The sequence below is a fragment of the Muntiacus reevesi genome, chromosome 1, assembly GCF_963930625.1.
Source record: "Muntiacus reevesi chromosome 1, mMunRee1.1, whole genome shotgun sequence".
In the NCBI taxonomy this organism is placed as follows: Eukaryota; Metazoa; Chordata; class Mammalia; order Artiodactyla; family Cervidae; genus Muntiacus; species Muntiacus reevesi.
In genome coordinates, this window is record NC_089249.1 from 110,022,130 (window position 1) to 110,045,220 (window position 23,091).

General features: G+C 38.3%; 1 protein-coding gene across 1 annotated transcript in view; it reads right to left on the bottom strand.

The window, feature by feature from the left end:
• Nucleotides 1-21,585, bottom strand: part of ABCD3 (ATP binding cassette subfamily D member 3) — a 78,622-nt gene extending 57,037 nt beyond the window's left edge. The window contains exon 1 of the mRNA XM_065908414.1: nt 21,294-21,585. Coding sequence (XP_065764486.1) covers nt 21,294-21,403 — 110 coding nt within the window. The 5' untranslated portion in view covers nt 21,404-21,585. The remainder of the gene's footprint in view (nt 1-21,293) is intronic.
• Nucleotides 21,586-23,091: the final 1,506 nt, after the last annotated feature.

Consider the following 23,091-nt stretch of genomic DNA (forward strand, 5'->3'; position numbering starts at 1 on the left):
GGAGCTACAGTTCATGGGGTTGCAAAGAGTTGGACCCGACTGAAGTGACTTAGCACACACGCACACACTGGATCAACTGGATAGACATATTTGGGGGGCGGGGGAGCAATCTCAAACATTATTGCATTCCATATACAAACATTAACCTGAAGTGAAACAGAGACCTAAATGTAAGAGTTAAAACTACAAAATGTCTAAAAGAGAACAGAAGATCTCAGTAATCTTGAGTTAAATAAGTGAAAAGAAGTCACTCAGTCGTGTCTGACTCTTCGTGACCCCATGGACTGTAGCCTGCCAGACTCCTCCATCCATGGGATTTTCCAGGCAAGAGTACTGGAGTGGTTTGCCATTTCCTTCTCTCAAGACTTAAATAAAGATAAAGATTCGTTAAATAGGATAAACTGCGCATGAAAAAATAATCAATAAGAGTTCATCAAAATCCTAAATGTTTGTTTCTCAAAAGATGCTGCTAAGAAAATTAGAAGACAAGCCACCAAGTGGGAGAAAATATATGCAAAATACACACCCAAGAAAGAAACTGTATTCAGAATAAATGACAGACTCTCACAATCAAGTAAGAAGGCAATTCATTTAAAGATTTAAACAGATATGCTGCCAAAGAAAATGTATGGATGAAAAATAAACAAGAAACATGCTCCATATCATTGGTTCTAAGGGAAATTCAAATTAAAACCACAATGAGAAACCACTACATATATCCACTAGAATGGCTAAGATTAAAAAGACCGATCATAGCAAGTGTTATCAATATGTGGAGCAACTGGAATTTTTTTATACTGCTGATGGGAGTATGAAATGGAACACTCACCTTGGAAAAGTTTCTTAAAAAGTTAAACATTGAATCAATGCAATCCCTATCAAGCTACCAACGGTATTTTTCACAGAACTAGAACAAATAATTTCACAATTTGTATGGAAATACAAAAAACCTCGAATAGCCAAAGTAATCTTGAGAAAGAAGAATGGAACTGGAGGAATCAACCTGCCTGACTTCAGACTCTACTACAAAGCCACAGTCATCAAGACAGTATGGTACTGGCAGAAAGACAGAAATATAGATCAATGGAACAGAATAGAAAGCCCAGAGATAAATCCACAAACCTATGGACACCTTATCTTTGACAAAGGAGGCAAGGATATACAATGGAAAAAAGACAACCTCTTTAACAAGTTGTGCTGGGAAAACTGGTCAACCACTTGTAAAAGAATGAAACTAGAACACTTTCTAACACCATACACAAAAATAAACTCAAAATGGATTAAAGATCTAAATGTAAGACCAGAAACTATAAAACTCCTAGAGGAGAATATAGGCAAAACACTCTCTGACATAAGTCACAGCAAGATCTTCTATGACCCACCTCCCAGAATATTGGAAATAAAAGCAAAAATAAACAAATGGGACCTAATGAAAATTAAAAGCTTTTGTACAGCAAAGGAAACTATAAGTAAGGTGAAAAGACAGCCCTCAGATTGGGAGAAAATAATAGCAAATGAGGAAACAGACAAAGGATTAATCTCAAAAATATACAAGCAACTCCTGAAGCTCAATTCCAGAAAAATAAACGACCCAATCAAAAAATGGGTCAAAGAACTAAACAGACATTTCTCCAAAGAAGACATACAGATGGCTAACAAACACATGAAAAGATGCTCCACATCACTCATTATCAGAGAAATGCAAATCAAAACCACAATGAGGTACCATTACACGCCAGTCAGGATGGCTGCTATCCAAAAGTCTACAAGCAATAAATGCTGGAGAGGGTGTGGAGAAAAGGGAACCCTCTTACACTGTTGGTGGGAATGCAAACTAGTACACCCACTATGGAAAACAGTGTGGAGATTTCTTAAAAAACTGGAAATAGAACTACCATATGACCCAGCAATACCACTTCTGGGCATACACACTGAGGAATCCAGATCTGAAAGAGACACGTGCACCCCAATGTTCATCGCAGCACTGTTTATAATAGCCAGGATATGGAAGCAACCTAGATGCCCATCAGCAGATGAATGGATAAGGAAGCTGTGGTACATATACACCATGGAATATTACTCAGCCGTTAAAAAGAATTCATTTGAATCAGTTCTAATGAGATGGATGAAACTGGAGCCCATTATACAGAGTGAGGTGAGCCAGAAAGATAAAGAACATTACAGTATACTAACACATATATACGGAATTTAGAAAGACGGTAACAATGGCCCTATATGCAGGGCAGAAGAAGAGACGCAGAAGTACAGAACAGACTTTTGAACTCTGTGGGAGAAGGGGAGGGTGGGATGTTTCGAAAGAACAGCATGTATATTAACTATGGTGAAACAGACCACCAGCCCAGGTGGGAGGCATGAGTCAAGTGCTCGGGCCTGTTGGGCTGGGAAGATCCAGAGGAATCGGGTGGAGAGGGAGGTGGGATGGGAGACCGGGATGGGGAATTCGTGTAACTCTACGGCTGATTCACATCAATGTATGACAAAACCCACTGAAAAATAAAAAAATAAAAAATAAAAGAAAAGAAAAAAAAAAAAAAGTTAAACATACACCTACCATATAACCCAGCCATTTCACTACTAAGTATTTGCTCAAGGAAAATAAAAGCATATTTCCAAACATAGGCCTTACACAAATGTTCACAGTAGCTTTATTTTTAATAGCCAAAACCTTGAAACATCCAAATGTTCAACAACAAGCAAGTGGATTTTAAAAATCAAAGTATTTCCATAAAATGTATTCAACAATTTTAAAAAATTGATGCATGCAATATGAATATATCTCGAAATCACGATGCTGACTGAAAAGTAGCTAGACAAAAATGTACATAGTTAGATTCCACTTATATGAAATTCCAGAGCAGCCAAATCTCATGTAGTTTTATACAGTAGGTCAGTGGTGCCTTTAGGCTGGTGGAGGGGAGAAGACTGACCACAGAGGGGCAAGAGGGAACTCCGGAGTGATGGAGATGTTTGTTATCCTGATTGGAGTGATGGCTTCACTGATGCTTACATGTGAAAATATACTAAGTTGTGTTTTAAATATAAGCAGTTTATTATACATCAATAAAGCTTTAATAAAACTCTAAAGGAAAAAGATGACCAAAATCTAGGAGAGACATTTTCCTAAGAATACAACATAAAAGTAAATTTTGTTTGTTATTTTACTGTTGGAGAGGTGAGGGAGAAGGAGAAGGAGTTAACTGTTGTTTAATAAAGTCAACAAAATATGTAAAATTAATAAGCAGAAACCTCCCCCAACAAACTATGAGATTACGAAAAAGACTGACAAAAACTGAAGAGAAGCTTTCAGATAATTTCCAGACTAAGCAGAAAAAAGAACAAAATTCTGAAAACTTTAGTCAGAGTTTAGTTATCCAGAACAATAATTCTGATCCTAGAATTTCTCACTTAATTCATTCTCCTAGACCAGTGTTTTCTAGACTTTAACCTGTCCTGAAGGAAAAAAAACTTACAGACTCCAGCATTGCCTTAAGTTGGTTCTTCCTTAAATATGTGTAAGCATAAAATTAAGTACAACTGACCCTTGACATGACGTTTAGGAGCACTGATCCTCCATGAAGCTGAAAATTCACTTTTAACTCTACAGTAGGCCCTCCATATCTGAGGTTCCAGATCCTTGGATTCAACCAAGGATTGTGTAGTACTGAAGTGAGTATTTAGTGAAAAAAATCCACACGTATGCAAACTCCCGCAGTTCAAACCCATGTTGTTCAAGAGTTAGCTGAATATATTCCTTTCCTTTACAGCTCCTCTATGTTTATAAAATAAAATGTATCACTTAAAAACAAGCAAAAACTAAAGCCAATAGAAATGGAATCACTGTTCATTTAAAGCTATAGGTGAGACAGCACCGCTACAACTCATCACCAGTGCTGGGATAAAAGAGTAGAAGCATTGATTCATGTGTTACGTACGCTAGTTAATAACCGAGAGTTTTTAATAATATTATTTTTCCTTTGTAAACAATGAACGGGTTTTAAATCACTGCTTTATTAATGCTGATGAGACAATCAATTTATTACTATATCCCCCCCAAAAATTCTAAATATCAAAATAGAGAAAATATCATAAGTCTTATTGCAAATAAATAATACAAATTGGTATTTATAGAGATAAACAGGGATTCATGTAATATAACTGCTCACAAAAAGAGAATTCTGCATAAATAAAACATACATACACATATATATACACACATATATCCACCCACACAAGCATATACATATACACACCCACAACAGGTCACATGATCAGTCCGCTCTGCCATCACTTTTCTCCCTCCAAGCTTTCATAAAATATCTTATTCAGTGTGTACTATGACATCTTATGAAGCGTTCCCTTGCCCTCAACACATCATCTACATGAAAGCCCTATGTGCTTTTATCAGTTTATGACAGTAATACACTGCTCAGCTGCTCTATGTCTTTTTCATTATTTAAATCCAAAGCTTCATTATAGTAAGAGTTCAGTTACTTAAAAATTCTGTGAAGACAAGTTTCACATCTAATGATCTTTACAAAAGAAACTTTTAACAGCAAAAAAATTCAGTACAAATATAAAGACTTGATGGTTTCGAAATGTGGTGCTCTTAGAGAAGATTTGTGAGAGCCCCTTGTACTGCAAGGAGATCAAACCAGTCAATCCTAAAGGAAATCAACCCTGAATACTCAATGGAAGGGCTGACACTGAAGCTCCAACGCTTGGGCCACCTGAGGCAAAGAGCCAACTCACTGATGCTGAGAAAGACTGAGGGCAGGAGGAGGAGGAGGCAACGGAGGATGAGATGATTAGATAGCATCACTGACTCAATGGACATGAATTTGAGCAAAGTCCAGGAGACAGTGGAGGACAAGAGAGTCTAATGTGCTACAGGCCATGGGTTAGCAAAGAGTCGGACACAACTTAGTGACTGAACAACATGAATGTAAAAGTTGAAAATGATTTTCTTAGTTTTACATTACTACATGTCAACCTAATACAGGTTTTAAGGCAGCAGGTCTGTTTACTGTTTACATGTGGTCTCTTTGGAGACAATTAAACAACCATTCAAACACAAACAGAGACACAAAAGTCTGCAATAGTAGTCATTCAGATGACCCAGAAGGTGGATACATTCTTTTATTTATAACATCACTAAAATGAAAACCCAAAATTAAAAAATTATCAGATTCATTATGGCCAAGAGATACCACTCTAGAACACCTCAGTCAAAACCATGATATCAGCTATCACCTGTACTCTAAAGATTCCCCAAACCTCTAGTTCCCTCATCTTTCCTGAGCTCCTGACTTGAATATCCATTTTTAAAAATAAGGTATTTGTACTTGTATCTACTGAAACTACTTTAAACTTTCCATGTATTTTTATGTCTGAACTTACTGTTCCACCCCAAATCTACTCTTCCATTTTCTCATACTGAAATGGACCCTAACTCAGTGAATGTACTTTTTTCTACCCAAACCCAGCCACAAACCTGAGGATGATTCTTAGGTAATCTCCCTTCCGCACACTCTTTTTATCCAATCTCTCTCCACGTTCTCCTCTTCCTCTATTGCCCCGACTTCAATTCAGGCTATGGAAATTTCTCATGTACCAACAATTTTCCCACCTGCTTTCTAAAAAGCATCTTCCTTGTCATTTCTATTCTCTCCCAATTCACTTCCAGAACCATATCAAACACTGCGTGTCTGTAACGCAGGGGACGGAGGGTGGTTTTGGGGGAAGCACATGTGCACACACACAACCATGGTCAATCAGGGATCAGAAATAATGAAGAGCTGAACAAAGGTGGTGGCTAAGGAAATGGAAAGAAAGATGCAAAAAAAAAAAAAAATGCTAGAAATCATAGGGTTAGGGAACAGATAAGAGCTAAGGCCTAACTAAATATGGAAATGAAAGAAGAACAAAGATTGAAAGAACATGTAAAGATACTAGAGGTATTAGCTCCAAATTTATGCCCTGAAAGGCAAAGATCATTTTAACTCTTGCCTCACAAATAGTTTACACCTTGAGTGACCTGAGGACAGTGATTCTATTTACCACAATAAAGAATCAACGCAGAAGCATTCAGGGAAATAATAATATGAATGTGCTAATTTTCAGGTTCCAATAATACAGGAAACCAGAAGATGACGGAATCAAATCTTCAGGTTCCAATAAGATAACTATATGGAACTGTCCAGAATAAAATTTTTTTTTAAGTTGAGACTTGAAGTTCAAAAGTAGAGATGTTAATTTTAAGGGAATTAACATGACAATGGACTCGACTTAGCCACTAAACAACAATAACATGACAATAATGTGAATATTTAATGATATAACTCCTTTGGGAAACAAAACTATGAAACCTGAAATGTGAGTCTAGCATCTGCTTAAGATACTGTATTAAAAATTTTAGTACGTTCTCTTAAGAAATTTGGTTTAAGTTGTTCCCTAACTAAACTAACACTGCTCCTAGGCACTTTAAGAAGCAAACGTTCCTCTTAAAATGAAAGTATGTTTACTATAAGCCTCAAAATTATTCCTACAAATAATTTTAAATAACATGTCCAGATTATAATCAAAAATAACCAAGCACACAGGAAACTAAACTCCATAACCAAGCACTAGCAGAAATTAGAGAAGACAGAAGCAGACCTAAAAAGATTTCTGATACTTGAATTTCCAAACATATCCTATAAGACAACGCAGACTGTGTTTAATGAAATAAAATAAAACAAAGATATCTACCAAGACAAGGAAATAATAAAAAGCTACACAGACTTAAAACCAAATGGAATTCTTAAAAATAAAAAATACAACAATTAAAATTAAATATCTAATCAATTGGTTCAACAGATCTCAGATAAAGGCTGAGAATGTTCCAAAATGGAAGAAAGACATCAATCCACAAAAGTTAAGAGGCTTGTGAATCCTAAGCAAGATAGATAAAAAATAAATCCACACTTAACCAAATTATAGTGAGCTTCAGAAAACCAAAGACAAATATAAATTCTTTAAAACTGCTACAGGAGAAAAAAAGAATAATTACCTTCAAAGGAGCAACAGTTACAAACTGACAGGTGACCTCTTGACATTAATACAGGAAACCAGAAGATGACGGAATCAAATCTTCAATGTACAGAAAGAAAATTACCACCAATTTACACTTAAACATTCATGGAAAAAAGACGCTGACATGAATGAAGGCAAATGAAGACATTATCCGACAACATGGAGAGGCTTCATCAGGAGCAGACTTGTACTAAAGGAATTTCTAAAGGACATATTACGGGAAGAGGAGGGCTAATTCCAGCTAGAAGGCACAGACTGCACGATGGAATGGAAAGCAAATATGGCAAATATATAATTACCTCTAAGTGAATATTATATAAAACAACAACATAATGTCTTATAGTACTAAAGAACAACAACAACAACGACAACAAATGGCATCTAAATCAGGGGTAAAGCTAATGGTGTTGCTGCTCTGAAGTCCTTTTACTGCCTGGGAGGATGACGAAGTATTTCTTATTGATTAATGTTTAGACTTGAAAAGGTAAGCAGATGTCAAAATCTCTAGGGTAATCAGTAAAAAAAAATTTTTTTATTTAAATAGAGAATAACTTCCAAACAACTAAAAAAGGTAAAAACAAAATGATGAAAAAACAAATCAATACTCTAACCACAAAGCAATTTTGCTGGTAATTAAGAGCAAAAAGAAAAATACAAGAAAAACCCCTAAATGTTTGTAAATTGTGGTAGATTAAATTCCTAAATCTAAATCTGAGACAAATTCCTAAAATGGAGGAATCTTCTCCCATCCTTGAATCTAGGCCAGGCTTGTGACTTGCTCTAGTAAACAGAATGTGTGGAAGCCTTTCTGCTTTCACCTTGACTTCTCAGAATGCTGACCTGAGACTACCATTTGAGCAACTGAAAGATACAAAGTCACTAAGATGAAAACTGGGGCATCCCAGCCACCAGCCAGCACCAGCTACCAGATACGAACCACAAAACACCGCCAGTCCTCTACTGGATACAGCTCATAAGGGAAGCTAGGCAAACCTAGCAAAGGAACTACGCAGCCACTCAGAAATAACTGCTGGGATGGAGTGTTACAACTGACATAAAGAGACTCACTTTCTCTTGTGGAAAGCCATGGGTCTAAGAAATTTTTTTAAATATTTGAAATGATTGACATATACATCAAATGACATGTTTACAAAGTAAGAGTTTACATATCAAAACACCTGTGGGATGCAATGAAACAGTGCTTAGAGAACTTTATAACCTTAAATGCACACATTAGAAAAGACTGAAAATTCATTATCTATCTGAACATTTGAAAAAGAACAAAATTAACTGAAGAAAATATAAATAAAAGTATTCAGATGAAAGCAAATAATGAAACAAAAGACAATAGAGGTAAAGCAAAACTAAGAGTCAATTTTTTTTAAAAAACGGACACATTTTACAATCATAGCAAGATTGATCAAAAAAAGGCAAGGGCAATAGAACCAGTATTAGAAATTAATCTATAAATGAGATGAAATTATCATCAATATCCCAACATGCTGATTATAAAATTTAAATAGAAATGATGCCAATGCAATAGTTGATAACTGAGGCACATTTCATATATGTATAACGTTCACTGCATTCATAAACGTTCCTCCAAAGCATCTAAAAAGAGAGTATTAAACTCTTCTTTTCAAGGAGGAAATCAATAAGTTCATAAGGACACTTATGAAACACGCACTGATCACCTTTGGAAACTAATAAGAAACTAATATTTTTTTTTAATTGGAGGAAAATTGCTTTACCATGGTGTGTTGCTTTCTGCCATACAAACTGTATTATTTTAAAAACTAATAAAGAAGAAAACATCTATCCTGCCTTTCCTAACTGAACTGTGTCACTGGATAACCAAACAGACGAGGAAAAGTTTCTTTTTATGGAAGCATTCCACCTTACAAATGAAGTAATAACAATTCAAATATCACCATTTTGTAAACCCTAATAATAAGCTCATTGTTCTAGGCATCAAATATCAATGGCTGCTCAGATTACAAAAAGAGAAACAACCAGACATTATATACCTTGCAACAGTGAGTATACCACATCAACACCTAGGAAGCATTCTTGTCCAAAGAACAAAATCTAAACTTGGTCAAGCTCTTCGATTCAACTACCAATTTAGAGGAAATACAGAGAATGAGGAAAAATGACACAACTGGCATAATCCAGATTACCAAATCTGTATATGTGAAAATATCTGGTTGCTTCAACAAATAAACTATAATAAAGAAAAGAAAAGAAAGGAAGTGAAGTCGCTCAGTTGTGCCCGACTCTTTGCGACCCCATGGACAGTAGCCTGCACCAAGCTCCTTGGTCCATGGGATTTTCTAGGCAAGATTACTGGAGTGGGTTGCCATTTCCTTCTCCAGGGGATCTTCCCGACCCAGGGATCAAACCCAGGTCTGCATTGTAGACAGACGCTTTACAGTCCGAGCCACCAGGGAAGTCTAAAGAAAAGGGAAAGAGAAAGAGCATGGGGACACAGAGGTTAAGAGACATTTGAACAAAAAAAACCCCACAAACACAATTAAATTACAGTGCTCAGGAGTGTAGCTTTGGATGATAAACATTATAAAGAAATACAAAGATGCCATTACCAGAGAAGTCACGACCATAGAGGGAAGGGGCTGTGATTAGGAAGGGCCAAGTGGAAGGCTTCTGGGTGGATGGCCAAGATACTTCTTGACCTGGGTGCTAGTTACAAAAAAAAAAAGACATTAATTCATATATGTATTTCACATACTTTTTCTACATTTTGTTGTATAATGTACAATAAAAAAGCTTTAAAGACCTTAAACAGTATTGCACCATGACCATAATGTGCTCAGTGCCCAGCTGTGCCCCACTCTTCTGCGACCTCATGGACTGTAGCTCACCAGGCTCCTCTGTCCATGGGATTTTCCTGGCAAAATACGGGAGTGGGTTACCACTACCTCCTCCAATGATTATAATACTTCGATAGTAATGTACTATGATAAAACTGTTAATGTAACAATTAACTTCAGTTTGAATTCAACGTGAGACTTCTTTTTAACTCCTGAATAATTCTTTCCCCTCCCCACCCCACCCCCAATGATTCTTGGCTGTTCTTTTGAATCTAAGGTCCCTTACTGAGTTTATGATTAATCTCTCTATCCAATTCTTTACTCCTTTTTTTGTCCCCTTTGACTTCAATCCTGTGCTAACTGAACACTAATCAACCAGTCAGATGACTAAATCTGCTGGTGTCGATAACATCGTTAATGTACTAAAATCGCTAGTCTGTTATCATCATTAACATACTAACCCAGGTTGTTTCTCCAGGGCAAGATGAGCTAACAGACCCCCAAGCCGTGGACCACCTGGTCTGGGACTCCTAAACTAAAACATCCTGACTTCCAAAACTATGATTAAATGTCACAGATGATGATTCAGCCCATCCTCTTTGTTCTTCCACTTTAAAACAATCTCCAACTCAAAGAACAAGATCGATCTGAGGACAGTCTCTCACTCCCCGGCCTGACCCCTTGCAATAAACCCTCACTTGGCTGAAAACATCTGCTGTCAAGAGTCTGGCTTTCTGTGTCAATGGGCATATGAGGCCTTGCTTGGTTATAAATCTAAGTCAATCTGAAGGACTGATATAAATGTTTTACTCTGTCTTTTACCCTCTACATGGCTAATTCAATCATAAGAACTCTTATCATCAGGGGTCATTTTTACCTTTCTGATTACTCCCCAATAAAATAAAGATAATAAAGCAACTATCTCAAAAGATTGTTGTAAGGAATAAATGCAAAATATTTAAACCTATAATAATGACGAGTACTCAATAAACAGTTAATAATGTTACCAGCTTCGTGTCTTGAAATTCCTTCTTCTCGAATCATAATTCCACCAACACCATGCCTTTTGCTCATGCAACTTTCCCTGCCTGGAATGCCTTTTACTCCTTATCTCTTAAGATCAGGTACAAGAGTGAAACCTCCCCAGGTAACAATCAAAACAATCAAACACTCTGAGCTCAGAGCTACCTCCCACAGAATTATTATTAGACCAAATGTCTAGTGATATTGATTTGTACAATAAAAGTTTTCTATGTGTTTGCATTTCCATAAGACTGAGGTCAGAAATGATGTTCATCAATTTGGTATCTCAGTACTTACCTAGACTAGTGACGTGTAACAAGCATTAAGTAGAATGTACTGGATCAACGTTTTATTTCCTCCAACACTGAAACTTTCTCCAGTAATGGGGAAGTGCTGTTTTGTTGAGCCAGTGATAAAATTCACAGAGAAATGTATTCACCCATCAATAGTTAAACTGGAAGTAATCTGATATATTAAAAATGGGGATCATTTCATTGATTTTCTGACACTTGCTTCCTAAAAAGCACATCTTGGGCATTACTTCAGGGGAAAGTAAATGTTTAAAACGTTGAAAAGTTGAAAACACTTGAAATCTAATTTCCTGATACAACAAAACTGTACCTACAGGTAAATGGAAAAATAATATTTTAAATAAAATATACCAGATGTTTTAAACTAGAAATTCAGTGTGAAATGTTAAGACACAGGATTCTTTCAATAGTTTGTGAGTTTCTTAACAGCAAAAATTCTAAAGTGCCCAATACAAAACTAAAATGAAATAGGTCTTCTCCCACTGTAGGATCCATCTAGGAAACAGACCTCTCTCATTTACTACTGTGTGTCCTCAGTACCTGGCACTAAGTGTTGAATGAAGGTACAGACTTGTATCACACCCCCCAACTCCTGAGAAGAGGAGCTTTTATTCATCTCTATAAACCCAGGACGACAGAGGATGAGATGGTTGGATGACATCTCCGACTCGATGGACATGAGTTTGAGTGAGCTCCAGGGGTTGGTGACGGACAGGGAGGCCTGGCGTGCTGCAGCCCACGCGGGCACAGAGAGTCAAACATGACTGAGCGACTGGACTGAAAACCCAGCATCTAACAAGTAGCAGGCGTGCAACGTTTTAGGAGTTAGTGCATGATCTTTGGGCTCCTTTCTTCAAGTGGTTCCCTGACTCCCACGCCAACCTACTCCTCCAGTCCGTGTTCTGAAATGAGGAAAAGATCTGACGTGCCTCAGTTCCTTCTTCTGCTAGAACCTAAGTTCACTTCTAAGATACAATGAGGAGAGAATGACAGTGACACTGACTTTAGAGTCAGAAGATTGAGTTTGACACAAATTATTATGAAGCATTTTTTACAAGCAAGTTGAAGATATGCATAATAATGCATTCCACATAACTGATTTATTTTTAATGCCAATTGATAACTTCTTAAGCAGAGAATAAATCATATAACTCACATTTATTTCTATTATTATAGTATCATTATAGTGGTGATTCACAGATATCAATCAATATAGCTGAATGCTTTGATAAGCTTTATTTTCAATTTTATACTTTATTAACTGCATTCATTTAGGACTGCTAATTATCCAAAGGACAACAAATGAATGCTTTTTAAAAAAAAAAACAAAACACCTTTAGCACACTTACTAGTTTCACCTAGCAGGACTTCAAACTATTTTACATATGCATTAATATTTCCCACAAGTATTGGGAACAACCAGTAGCATTTTATCCAACCATAGCATTTTATCCTAATGCTATGGAAGGTTATATTCCTGACAGAAATGCCTAAAACAAAAGTTATTTCCTCATAAAAAGAATGTTATGATAAAAGCCATATTCTTAACCAAGGGCCTTATGCCTAATTTTTTGTAGAAACGACTACAAATGTCATTTTTAAACATCTCTAACATTCTGTAAAGAATCATTCCCAAAAAAATAACAATAGAGAAATACACTACCCATTTTGAATAAAACTTAATTTGGTATATATAACTCTATAAAGAAAATTACAAAGAGTGTCTATCTCTTCTTCATAATTCCAGTTTAGTGAATTCCCTGGTGGTCCAGTGGTTAGGATTCTGCATTTCCACTTCAGGGGCACAGGTCTGATCTCTAGTCAGGGGACTAAGATCCTGCAGGCTATGTGGTGTGGCCAAAAATAATAATAATAATAATTTCAGTTTATATTTTATTGCAGCAGAGTAGAATGTGGTGATATTCATCATCTATGACCAAAAAAGAAAGACACTTCACCATTGACTCCAGCAGAAACATCACAGAGTAGGAAGGACTCTGACTGGCCCCGATGCCTAGCCCTGTTGTCAGAGGGCCAAATCATCACTAGAAGAAAACATGTGAAAAGGTACCAGGTTAAAGATGAGAACCAACACCCAAAGGGTATCATTTAAAAGAAAGGTTATAGTGCTATAAATATATTGTTCTATACTTAGTCCTATCCAATAACTTAATTTACTGACAAAATATACAGAAGGAATACTAATTAAATGTTCAGGATGAAAAAAATTTAGGAGGAAGTAACATGCCAAAAGATAACTTGTAAATACCCATACCCAGGTTTAAAAAAAAAAAATCAAATCAGCAAGTTGAGAAGGGGAAAGAAGGGAAACAATTGTGAAAGCTAAAATATGAGTAAAGAATACTTACTGCCACAATAATGAATGCAACTTCATCTATTTTAACAAACGTTTTGGATCTACAAAGCAGGTAACAACCTATTCCACTCTATCAGACCACACTTAGAATAATGAATTCAGTTTCAGACCTCCTCTTCAAGGGACTGAGAAAAATAGTATCATATTCAGGAAGCAACAACTGAAAAAACACAAAGGCCTGAAACCATGTCACATAAAAGTAACTTAAATACTTTCCAACTCTGATTCAAAAGGTTTCTTTAGGGAGATTTTTGTGGGCATATTTTTTTTGTGAGGAAAACTTTTAGGAAGGCTCAATAATTATTGAGAACCTAACAATGGGATGTTTTGCTGTCTGTTAGCGGCAAAGGGAAAGTTAAAGTTATTTTTTATCCACTGAACTTTGTTCCCTCTACTGAGTTAGGACATTTTCTCATTTAATCCTCACAACTACTGAGCTAAGTAAATACTATTATTCATGTTCTACAGATAAGAAAACTGAGGCTCAAAGAAGTTGAGTAGCTGACCAAGATCACAGGTCCAGCAGACAGTTGAATAAAAACCTGAACCTGTATCTAACACCAGTGACTGTTTTATACTACGCCAAGTATCTCCACAATAAAGATGTTTCACATGTAAAAATATGCATTCATGCAAATTAAAATAAGTCTGCAACATTATTTTACCCCTCTAAAATAATCCCCCTACCAAAAAAATTCTAATATCCCTTAATGATTAGAGAATTAAATTAGCACTCATTCATAGTATTCTATGGCACAATGCTTAAAAAGTAATATGTAGAATTTGTGTAGCTCCAGAATGTTTATACCTTTTCTGGAAAAGGAAAGGTATAAACTATACTAAGGAAAACTTATAACTTTCCTTCACTAATCCTATTTCTGGCAATTATTCCAAGGAAATAATTCATCAGAGAGAGAAATGTTCACTCAAAATATATATAGTATTGTCCATAAAAATTACAGAAGCAATCTAGATATCCAATATTTAAGTGTAAAATAAATTATGATATAGTCACACAAAGGAGTATTTATATATTTCTTTTAAAATATAGTAATGAGGTTCATGTAAAAACACAAGAATGATGTCTATGCTTTAAAATGAAAATAGCAAAGCATGCATTCAGCTACGTAAAAATTTATGCATATAAATAATAAAGGTAATACAAATAAAACAATATATATATTATGGTGATGACATTATACATGATTTTCAATTTTTTAAAAATGTTTTTAATGTTTTCACTCTATTGCTAACTTTCAAAAGCAGGTTATAAGATATAATAATAATGATACTATTATAAATTTCTAAGATATGCTGTCTTATATCCCTTCATGCATATAGAAGGGGCCCAGCTCCTAAAGAGTTCATAATATACTTAAGGAGACAACATTTACATTTGTAATGCTGCAAGAAAAAAACTGTCATTTAAAACAATAGTAACTACAGCTCTAAGAAATGAGCATTTGAGAGGTAGTCATCTAACAAACTTTTTTGAGTGCCTATTATATGCCAGCCATAGCTCTAGCTACTGGAGTTATAATAATGAACAAAACAGACAAAAATTTCCTGCCCTCATGGAACTTACATCCCAGCAGCAGAGACACAATAAGTAAGTTAATATGTAAATTAAATAAGCAATTGACAGTGCTAAGTGCTACGGAGAAAAATAAGAGCCAAGAAAGTGGGCAGTGAGTGTGTATGTGAAAGATGCAATTTTACACTAAGGGCCAGTGGAGGGTCTCACTGAGAAGACATCTGCTAACAGACTGAAAAATGGGAGAGAAAACAGTAGTGATAAAAGGGGAAAGAGAATTCCAGGCAGGGGAATGGCAATAGCAAAAGTCCTAAAATAGACTGCTTGGCCAATGGTGCTAATGTACCAAAAACTGAGACACGTAATTCATTGAGCAGTCTGTACCCAGTTACCTGAAGCATACCACAGACAGCTACACAATTCTGAGAAGACAAACTGCATCAGCTGCTTTCTGTACATAGCTGCTTTCCTGGCAAATCCTTTGAGGTCTTCTTCACCTATAGCTACTTAAGCATCTCCTTTTTATTCTGAGGATCCATACTCGGCCAACCCCTAGAGCACCCAACAAAGCTAACAAATTTCCAACAGGGGGAATGAGACCCTTAGGGTGAACCACGAGAGTGGATGGTATAGGGGTTGCCCCCATATGGGAATGTCCAAGAAACTTGTAAATAAAAGAACTTCTCCATTTTAAGTTGTTCTCTGTGTCGTGATATGGTGCTTCCCCGATGGCTCAGAAGTAAAGAATCCGCCTGCAATGCAGGTGACCTGAGCTCGATCCCTGGGCTGGGAAGATCCCCTGGAGAAGAGCACTCCAGTATTCTTGCCTGGGAAATTCCATGGACAGAGAACCCAAGCAGGCTACAATGCATGGGGCTGCAAGAGTCAGACACAACTGAGTGACTAAACAACAACAACATGTTGTGATATAATCCCTGCCACTACTTCCAAATTTTCAAAAACCTCTACAACAAAACCTAATTTGTGAATTTGGAGAAATCAAGGCAGATACCAAAATGACAGGCTCAAGAGACAAGATATAAGTAGAATCTAAAATAGAGCAGAAACATGGAAGTGAAGCAAGTCATGACTAAGAAAAACACAACTTTCTGAAACTCTTCAGAAACATCTGCCTATCCCTACCATCTACAGACTTTGAAAAAGACAAAGGACCACCCCATAAGCTGGTGGACATGCCTACACTTTGATGGCCAACAACTAGATCACACTCAGTCAAACAATTAATAGATGAAACAAAAAAAGTACCTAAACACACGGTTCATAAGACTAAAGGGGGATGCTTATTTGTTTAAAAAAACTTCATGGAAAAGGTGACCTTGACCTAACCTTTAAAGGATAAGAGTTGAAGAACAGAGAATATAGGAAGAGATATTCCACGTACGGCTAAATCATGAATAAGACTCCAAAGCCAAGAAGCAGGGTGGCCTGTTCAGAAAACAGTGCAGAAACTGGTCTATTTGGAACAGAGTAGTTGCTGGCAGGTAATGGAATAAAAGATTAGCCAGGTAAGGTGAGACCAGATAAAGGCAGATTCTGAAATCCAGGATGAGAAATCTGAACTTTGACAAGCATTCACGGGAAGAGAAAGAAAACTGCTTTGTTCTGCTTCTGTTCTTTGTTGTTTGCTTTTTTTTTTAAGATCATAAAACAGCTTAGCAATGTTGACTGGTCCCTTCCTTGCCTTCTAAAACTGGCCCACTGATTTCCTACCCTCCCCTACCCCCAGTTCCTGTTATATAATCTCAGGCACACAACTATCACTTCTCTGAAGATAATGCCTTTAATTCATGTTTGTGCTAGTACCCCATCTCCAACTGCCTGTCAACTATCCTTTAAAAGTCTATCCTGTATCACTTGTCCATCCTATAAATGCTTCTGAATGTCTATCCTGTGACATATGCAAAATAGGAATGTAAAGATGACTCAGTCCATAGCCTCCAGAAACTCACAGTCTGATGCAGGCAGAAGCCAAGAAAATAAATTGGTACAATATAGAGCAGAGGAATGCTTAGAGCAGCATGAGCGAAGAGGACAACAGTTTGGAGATCAGGAAAAGACAGACGATATTTAAAAGAAAGTGCTAACTGAACTGAGTCATGAAGGAAAATAAACATCAAAGGGTGGGAAGAAGTGGTGGGGATGAGAATGATTACAATTAGACTGCAACAGCTGGGCAGAGTCCATCCCTCTCAGAGACTGTTAATTCTATATGGCTGGCTGAGTAAGCAGTAAGGGACCAGATCATGGACACCATTCTCTCATGCTAAGAATTCTGTATTTTAGAATAGCTGAAAGAGTTGAATGAAGAAATAACATGACCATATCTGTGTTTCTTAAAATGAGCTCTCATGGCAGTGGACAACGGACTGGAAGAGCATGACCATGCCTCATAAAATGGAACAAAAATCTGATAAAGGCTTCTGCTAACATTCAATTTATCTCTAGTCATTCATTCCTATCCTCATTCTAGGCTTAGCTCATATCCTTCATAAAACCTTCCCTAACTCTTCCCAACCATATTACTCTCTTCTTTCAGAAGTTTCTAAGGCCTGACTGTCTGTACACTGCATTGTCATCATCTTACATTTTTAACTAATTCACACTTAAGATGACATATATTTTTTAATGTATGTGTGACACATACATACAAACACCTCCATCTCACAGTACCTAGCATGGTAATACATTATGAAACAGATAATTCCTTTGAATTGAATACATGGGTCTCCTTTATCCATGAATAAAATGATTCCACCATTCCCCATATAAGTAATAAACAAATAAGAGGTATGACTAATCAAAACTAGGGTGAAAAAGTTAGTACAGTGGTCATATAGAACAAGGGAGCTTTCTGGGGAGATGAAAACGTTCTAATTTTATGAAAGGAATGTGTTAAACTGTTGCATCTATTTATTTTAAAAATACACAGGATGTGTATAGCTCAACATATACAAATTTTACCTAAAAATCTTTAAAAAATAAGGGGTAGGGAGCAAGGAGCTATAGATCAAACAAGAATGGTAGAATGTTGATGGTACTTTTTGTGTAGAGTGTATGGAGGTCCACAAAATTATTCTGCTTACTTCAAAAGCATGTGAGGTTTTCTGTAATAAAAGTATGTTTCTCCCAGTCAAATCATATATAACTAAAAAACTACCCAGAAGATTAAATTACTCATTCTCCCAATGTCTGGAATAATGTAATGTTCTATCTTTTAAAGTGATTTTACTATCTTTATTACCTATCTGGTTCTAAGGAATATCTTCTACGACAAATTTGTTAATAGCACAGACAAGCTATAAAGGTCAAGCAGTCACAATTTCCTTAACTAGGCACTATGCTGCTGCTAAGTCGCTTCAGCCATGTCCGACTCTGCAACCCCATGGATTGTAGACCACCATAGTAAAGTTAATTAGCCCTGTTACCAAAGATACCCAAAAAGCCAGTAAAATATAAAGTTAGAATGTTCTAATCTCCAAACTATTGAAGGAGGAAACAGACAGAACAGGCTCCATCTTGAAAGCAGGACTCCATCTTGAGCCGGACTGTGGACTTTGAGCTACATGACCAGTATCTGTGGAAACCACAAACCAACTGGAAAACCAGGTCCCCGGGACAGAAGAGCCCCAGGGCTCATTCCTAGACTCTCCGTGGCCTAAAAAAATACCCTAATTATGTGTGTAACCAAATAGAATCATAAATTTTATTATGCTTATTGGGCTATGGCCACAGGCCTATTGATAATTGTCCACTGTTAACTACCTAGGCTTAAGGCATATGAATCACGGATTAACTTTGACTGTATCTTTCTTTTCCTTTTTTCTGACTAGTTTCAGGGAATTTGGGGAGGTGGGTTTGGACACGTATACTTAAGAGTATATAAGGTTTCCACAAAAACTGGTCAGGGTCCTTGGTTAAGAGGAGACTCTGCCTTGGGCCCGCCAGTGTAAAAACTGCACTCCGCTATCTGCACTTTCCTTCTGAGTGAGTCTGTTTGCCGGAACGAGTGGCTACAACACTATGATGCCAAAGACAGCAACTGAAAGATATCCAAATGATTCTGGAAGTATCTTATCTACAAAGATAGATTTGACACCATTCTTCATGGCTTTAAAATAATCCAACAATTTTATCTCTGTAATTTAAAATTCAAGCTTATCTGCTCATAATTTGCATTCCCCTCCCACACTATTTAATGTGTAAAATAAAGATTTTCCTTAGTACTGTACTGCCAGTGCAAAAGATTAACAAGACTCTTTTGTTCAGTAAATTAACTGCTGCATAGTTTAATTCCCTCCAAAGTTTACAAAATTTCTCAGAAAGAGATCTATAGAGCATTTTACATTAATAATGAATAAACACCCAAAATTATTTAATAAGCCAGATTATATTATACTGTTATGCTATTATTGCTACTATTTCCCATCAGATTATGCTTAAACTACTTTAGCTGTGACTGGAAGGGACTTGAAGGACTTGGAGAGTGTTTCTGGGATGCTGACAATGTTCTTAACTGGGTGCAGATCTGGGTGATGATTACATGAGTGAGTTTCATTTGTGAAAATTCTTCAAGCTCTACACTTATGTGTACTTTTCTTCAACTATGTAATTCTACAATAAAACAAAGTTTTTATTTTAAAAAAATCATAAAAGCAAACCAGAGCTGTTAGGGCAGTCCTTAAATCCCCCTCTCCCATAATAAAACACCTGTTCCATGCCCTGAAATACTTCTCCGCAAAAATGTAATTCAAAGTTATTTTACGACATTCAACATTTTCTACTGGCATATTCCCAGATAATGCATAACTTCCATTTGCAACTAGGGGCTCAGAAAACATACAATCTCATCTAAAATTTTGTTTATATACATTTCCCAGAATAAGTCATTTTAAAAGCAAACTGGATAGAAGAAAAAGCTCTGTTCTGTTCTGATGAAGATGCCAATCATTTTCAACTTTGTTAAGCAGATTTACCAAGGAAAAGAAGGGCCACTGCTTCAGACTTTAATAAGATAAAGAAATCAGGGACAGGGGAAGGTTTAGGAAGAACTTCAAGGGAAGGAAGCCCACTTGCCAATGTTTTAAACCAACGTCTATTACTAATCAGATATAATAGGCAAATCAAAAGAGAAGGCAACAAGACCTGCCCAAAGAAATGAATGAGATAAAATGCATGAAAACACTGTGCCAATATTCAATACTTTCCCCGCAGGCATGCTTGACATAGCCTTTCCTCATGCATCTGCTGAAGCAAATAAATTATATCTATAACCCCACAACAAGTAACTCAATTCTCTCTTCCTTCTCTAATCTTATGATCTCCCAAAGTTAAATTTAAACATCAAAATTCTCGAGGGAGAAGCAACGGAGTATAATCAATAGAGCTCCTAACCCTTATCTAAAGCACACTTGCACCTTCCACCTGCGAGCCAAGAAAGGGAACCTTGCCCTCCAAATACCTCGGAACCGATTCAGCCTTTTCGGCTGAAATGCCAGGGCGTCCACTGACCAACTCCAAAGGGACACCACTTTAGAAAGCAACTTTGCAAGTGGATCCGGGATAGTTCACAAGAACCATCCTAGCGACTTTCAACGGCAACTACTAAGGATTCATGCCAAACCTCACCCACTGACTTAAACAACAGCCTCCAGCCTGTGCGTCCAATCCCCATCCTTAAATCAAACATAAACGACCACAAAGCAAACCCACTGACAGATGAGATGGCAAAACTACAACACACCCAGAAAGTTGATCCAAAAAAGGAGGTGATGCAGTTGATGTAAAAAGGGGGAGGATATGGGGGGGGGGGGGCACACTCCTCGGGTCAGAGGCACAGGTTTGCTAGCGGGTGCAAGAAAAAGGTTCACACCCCCGGGGGCAGAGTGGGCAGCTGGACAGGCAGGCGGAGCGTAGGGAGCACGGGGAACTCTCGCGTAGCGGGACACCCGGACACCCTGACATTGGAGCCTGGCAGCGCCCGCGGCCAGTCCCGGCTCCACTTGACCCCGCGGGGCAGAGGGGATCGTCCGCCGGGCGAAGGAGAAGAGCGCCCGGGGAGCACCAGCTCGGGCCCGGGAAGGCGGCGCGGCCACGGGCCTTCTTACCCGTGCAGGCCGAGGGCGCGGCGCCGCTTGTGGAGCAGGCAAAGCAGCAGGAACGTGGCCCCCGCCAGCGAGGAGTTTCGCACGGTCAGGTACTTGCTGAAGGCCGCCATGGCACAGCCAGCACGAGCGAGACAGGGAAGGGATCGGGGACGCGGACGCGGCGGCGACTACCGTAGTGCAGGAAGCGCGAGGGAGACTGGGAGGAGAGGAGCGCGCGGAGGGAGGGCGGTGCCGACCGCGCAGGGCCGCCCCATGGCGCGCGCCGCGGCGCCGGCCGCGCGCCGGAGCCCACCTCGGACTTTGGCTCGGCGGGAGCGCGCGCAGGCGCCACCGGGGCCGGAACAGACGCGGGACGCGCTCTGCGCACGCGCCTACCCTCCTGGGTTCGCCGAGCCGCGAGCGGAGAGACGGCCCTGAGGCTCAACTTGCCCCTGGTTGCTCTTAACAAGCCCTCTGTGTATTCCGTGGTCTCGCCCTTACCCCCACCTCCGCGCGCGCACACGCACACGCACAAGCCTTTCACAAGAACTGGAAAAGCCGCCCTGGGCTGCGCCACGGGCTTGGTGAGACTTGCCCCTCCGCCTCCACTGTTGGGCAGTTACCACCCTCTTAAAGGAGCCAGGAAGAAGGGGACCGGCCCCATCACAGATCCTTTACACAAAACTGAGGGCGCCGTAATCCTTTAGAGGAAAACAACTGTAGGAAGCTCTCAGAGGTGTACGGAAATGTGGAAAAACCGACTACAAATCAAAAGTCTTTTTCCAAGCCAGTGTTTTCTAAACCATAAATTTTCATCTCTAGGGGATTATATATCGGTCTGGTAGATGGAGACCACTACTTTTTTTTTTTTTTTTTTTTAATGAAATCTAGAAGAATAGAACAATCTCAGGGTGCTTTACGTGCAATGGAGTTGTTCTGAGAAAATTTTATATCATGTGGATCTATGTGCCCCGAGAAGTGAAACAAAATGTATTTCTTAGTGTGGCTCTGATCAAACACATTTGCGAAACACTGTCCTCTGCAGAGGGACATTCAGTCATAACAAGAGTGCATTGTGATCATGCTGGCCTTCCTCCCGGAATCAGAAGGGCATTACAGATTACAGCATTCTTCAGCCAGGGCCTGTGATACAGAAATCCCTAGCATTTAGACGGGTATGTACAGTGACTAGTGAGTCCCTGTCTTTAGTTGAGGAAAGGAGAAAAAAGCAAGTGTGTCAATAAGAAAACAAGTTCATATATTAAAGTAGCCCAGTTTGAAGTAGCCCACAAAACAGTGGTTTCCTAGGTGTTTTCTCAATATAAATTGGCAATTGCTTGATACAGATTACAAGTCAGTCAAGAAGGCAAAAAGGAAAATTACTAGTTCATTAAAAAATTGCAGAGCACTGTGAAAGTGTTAGGGACTTGGGAGAAAGTGATTATCATCTTGGATTTTCTATGCAAGTTTAGTCCAAAATATGTCTATTTAGTAAATAGATTGTATTTTAAAAAAAGAAAAGATACATTTAGGAAGTAGACTATAGCTCAGAGAAAAGACGAGAATGATTCACTGGGCAAGATATTCTAAAAATACCCTTGTTCAAGATGCATCAGTGGACTTCCTTGGTGGCCCAGTGGATGAGAGTCTGCCTGCCTATGCAGGGGAAACAGGTTAGATCCCTGGTCTGGGAAGATTCCACATACCTCAGAGCAACTAAATCCATGAGCCACAACTTCCGAGCCCAGATGATGCAACTACTGAAGCCCACATGCCTAGAACCCAGTCTCCTCAACAGGAGAAGCCAGGGCAATGAGAA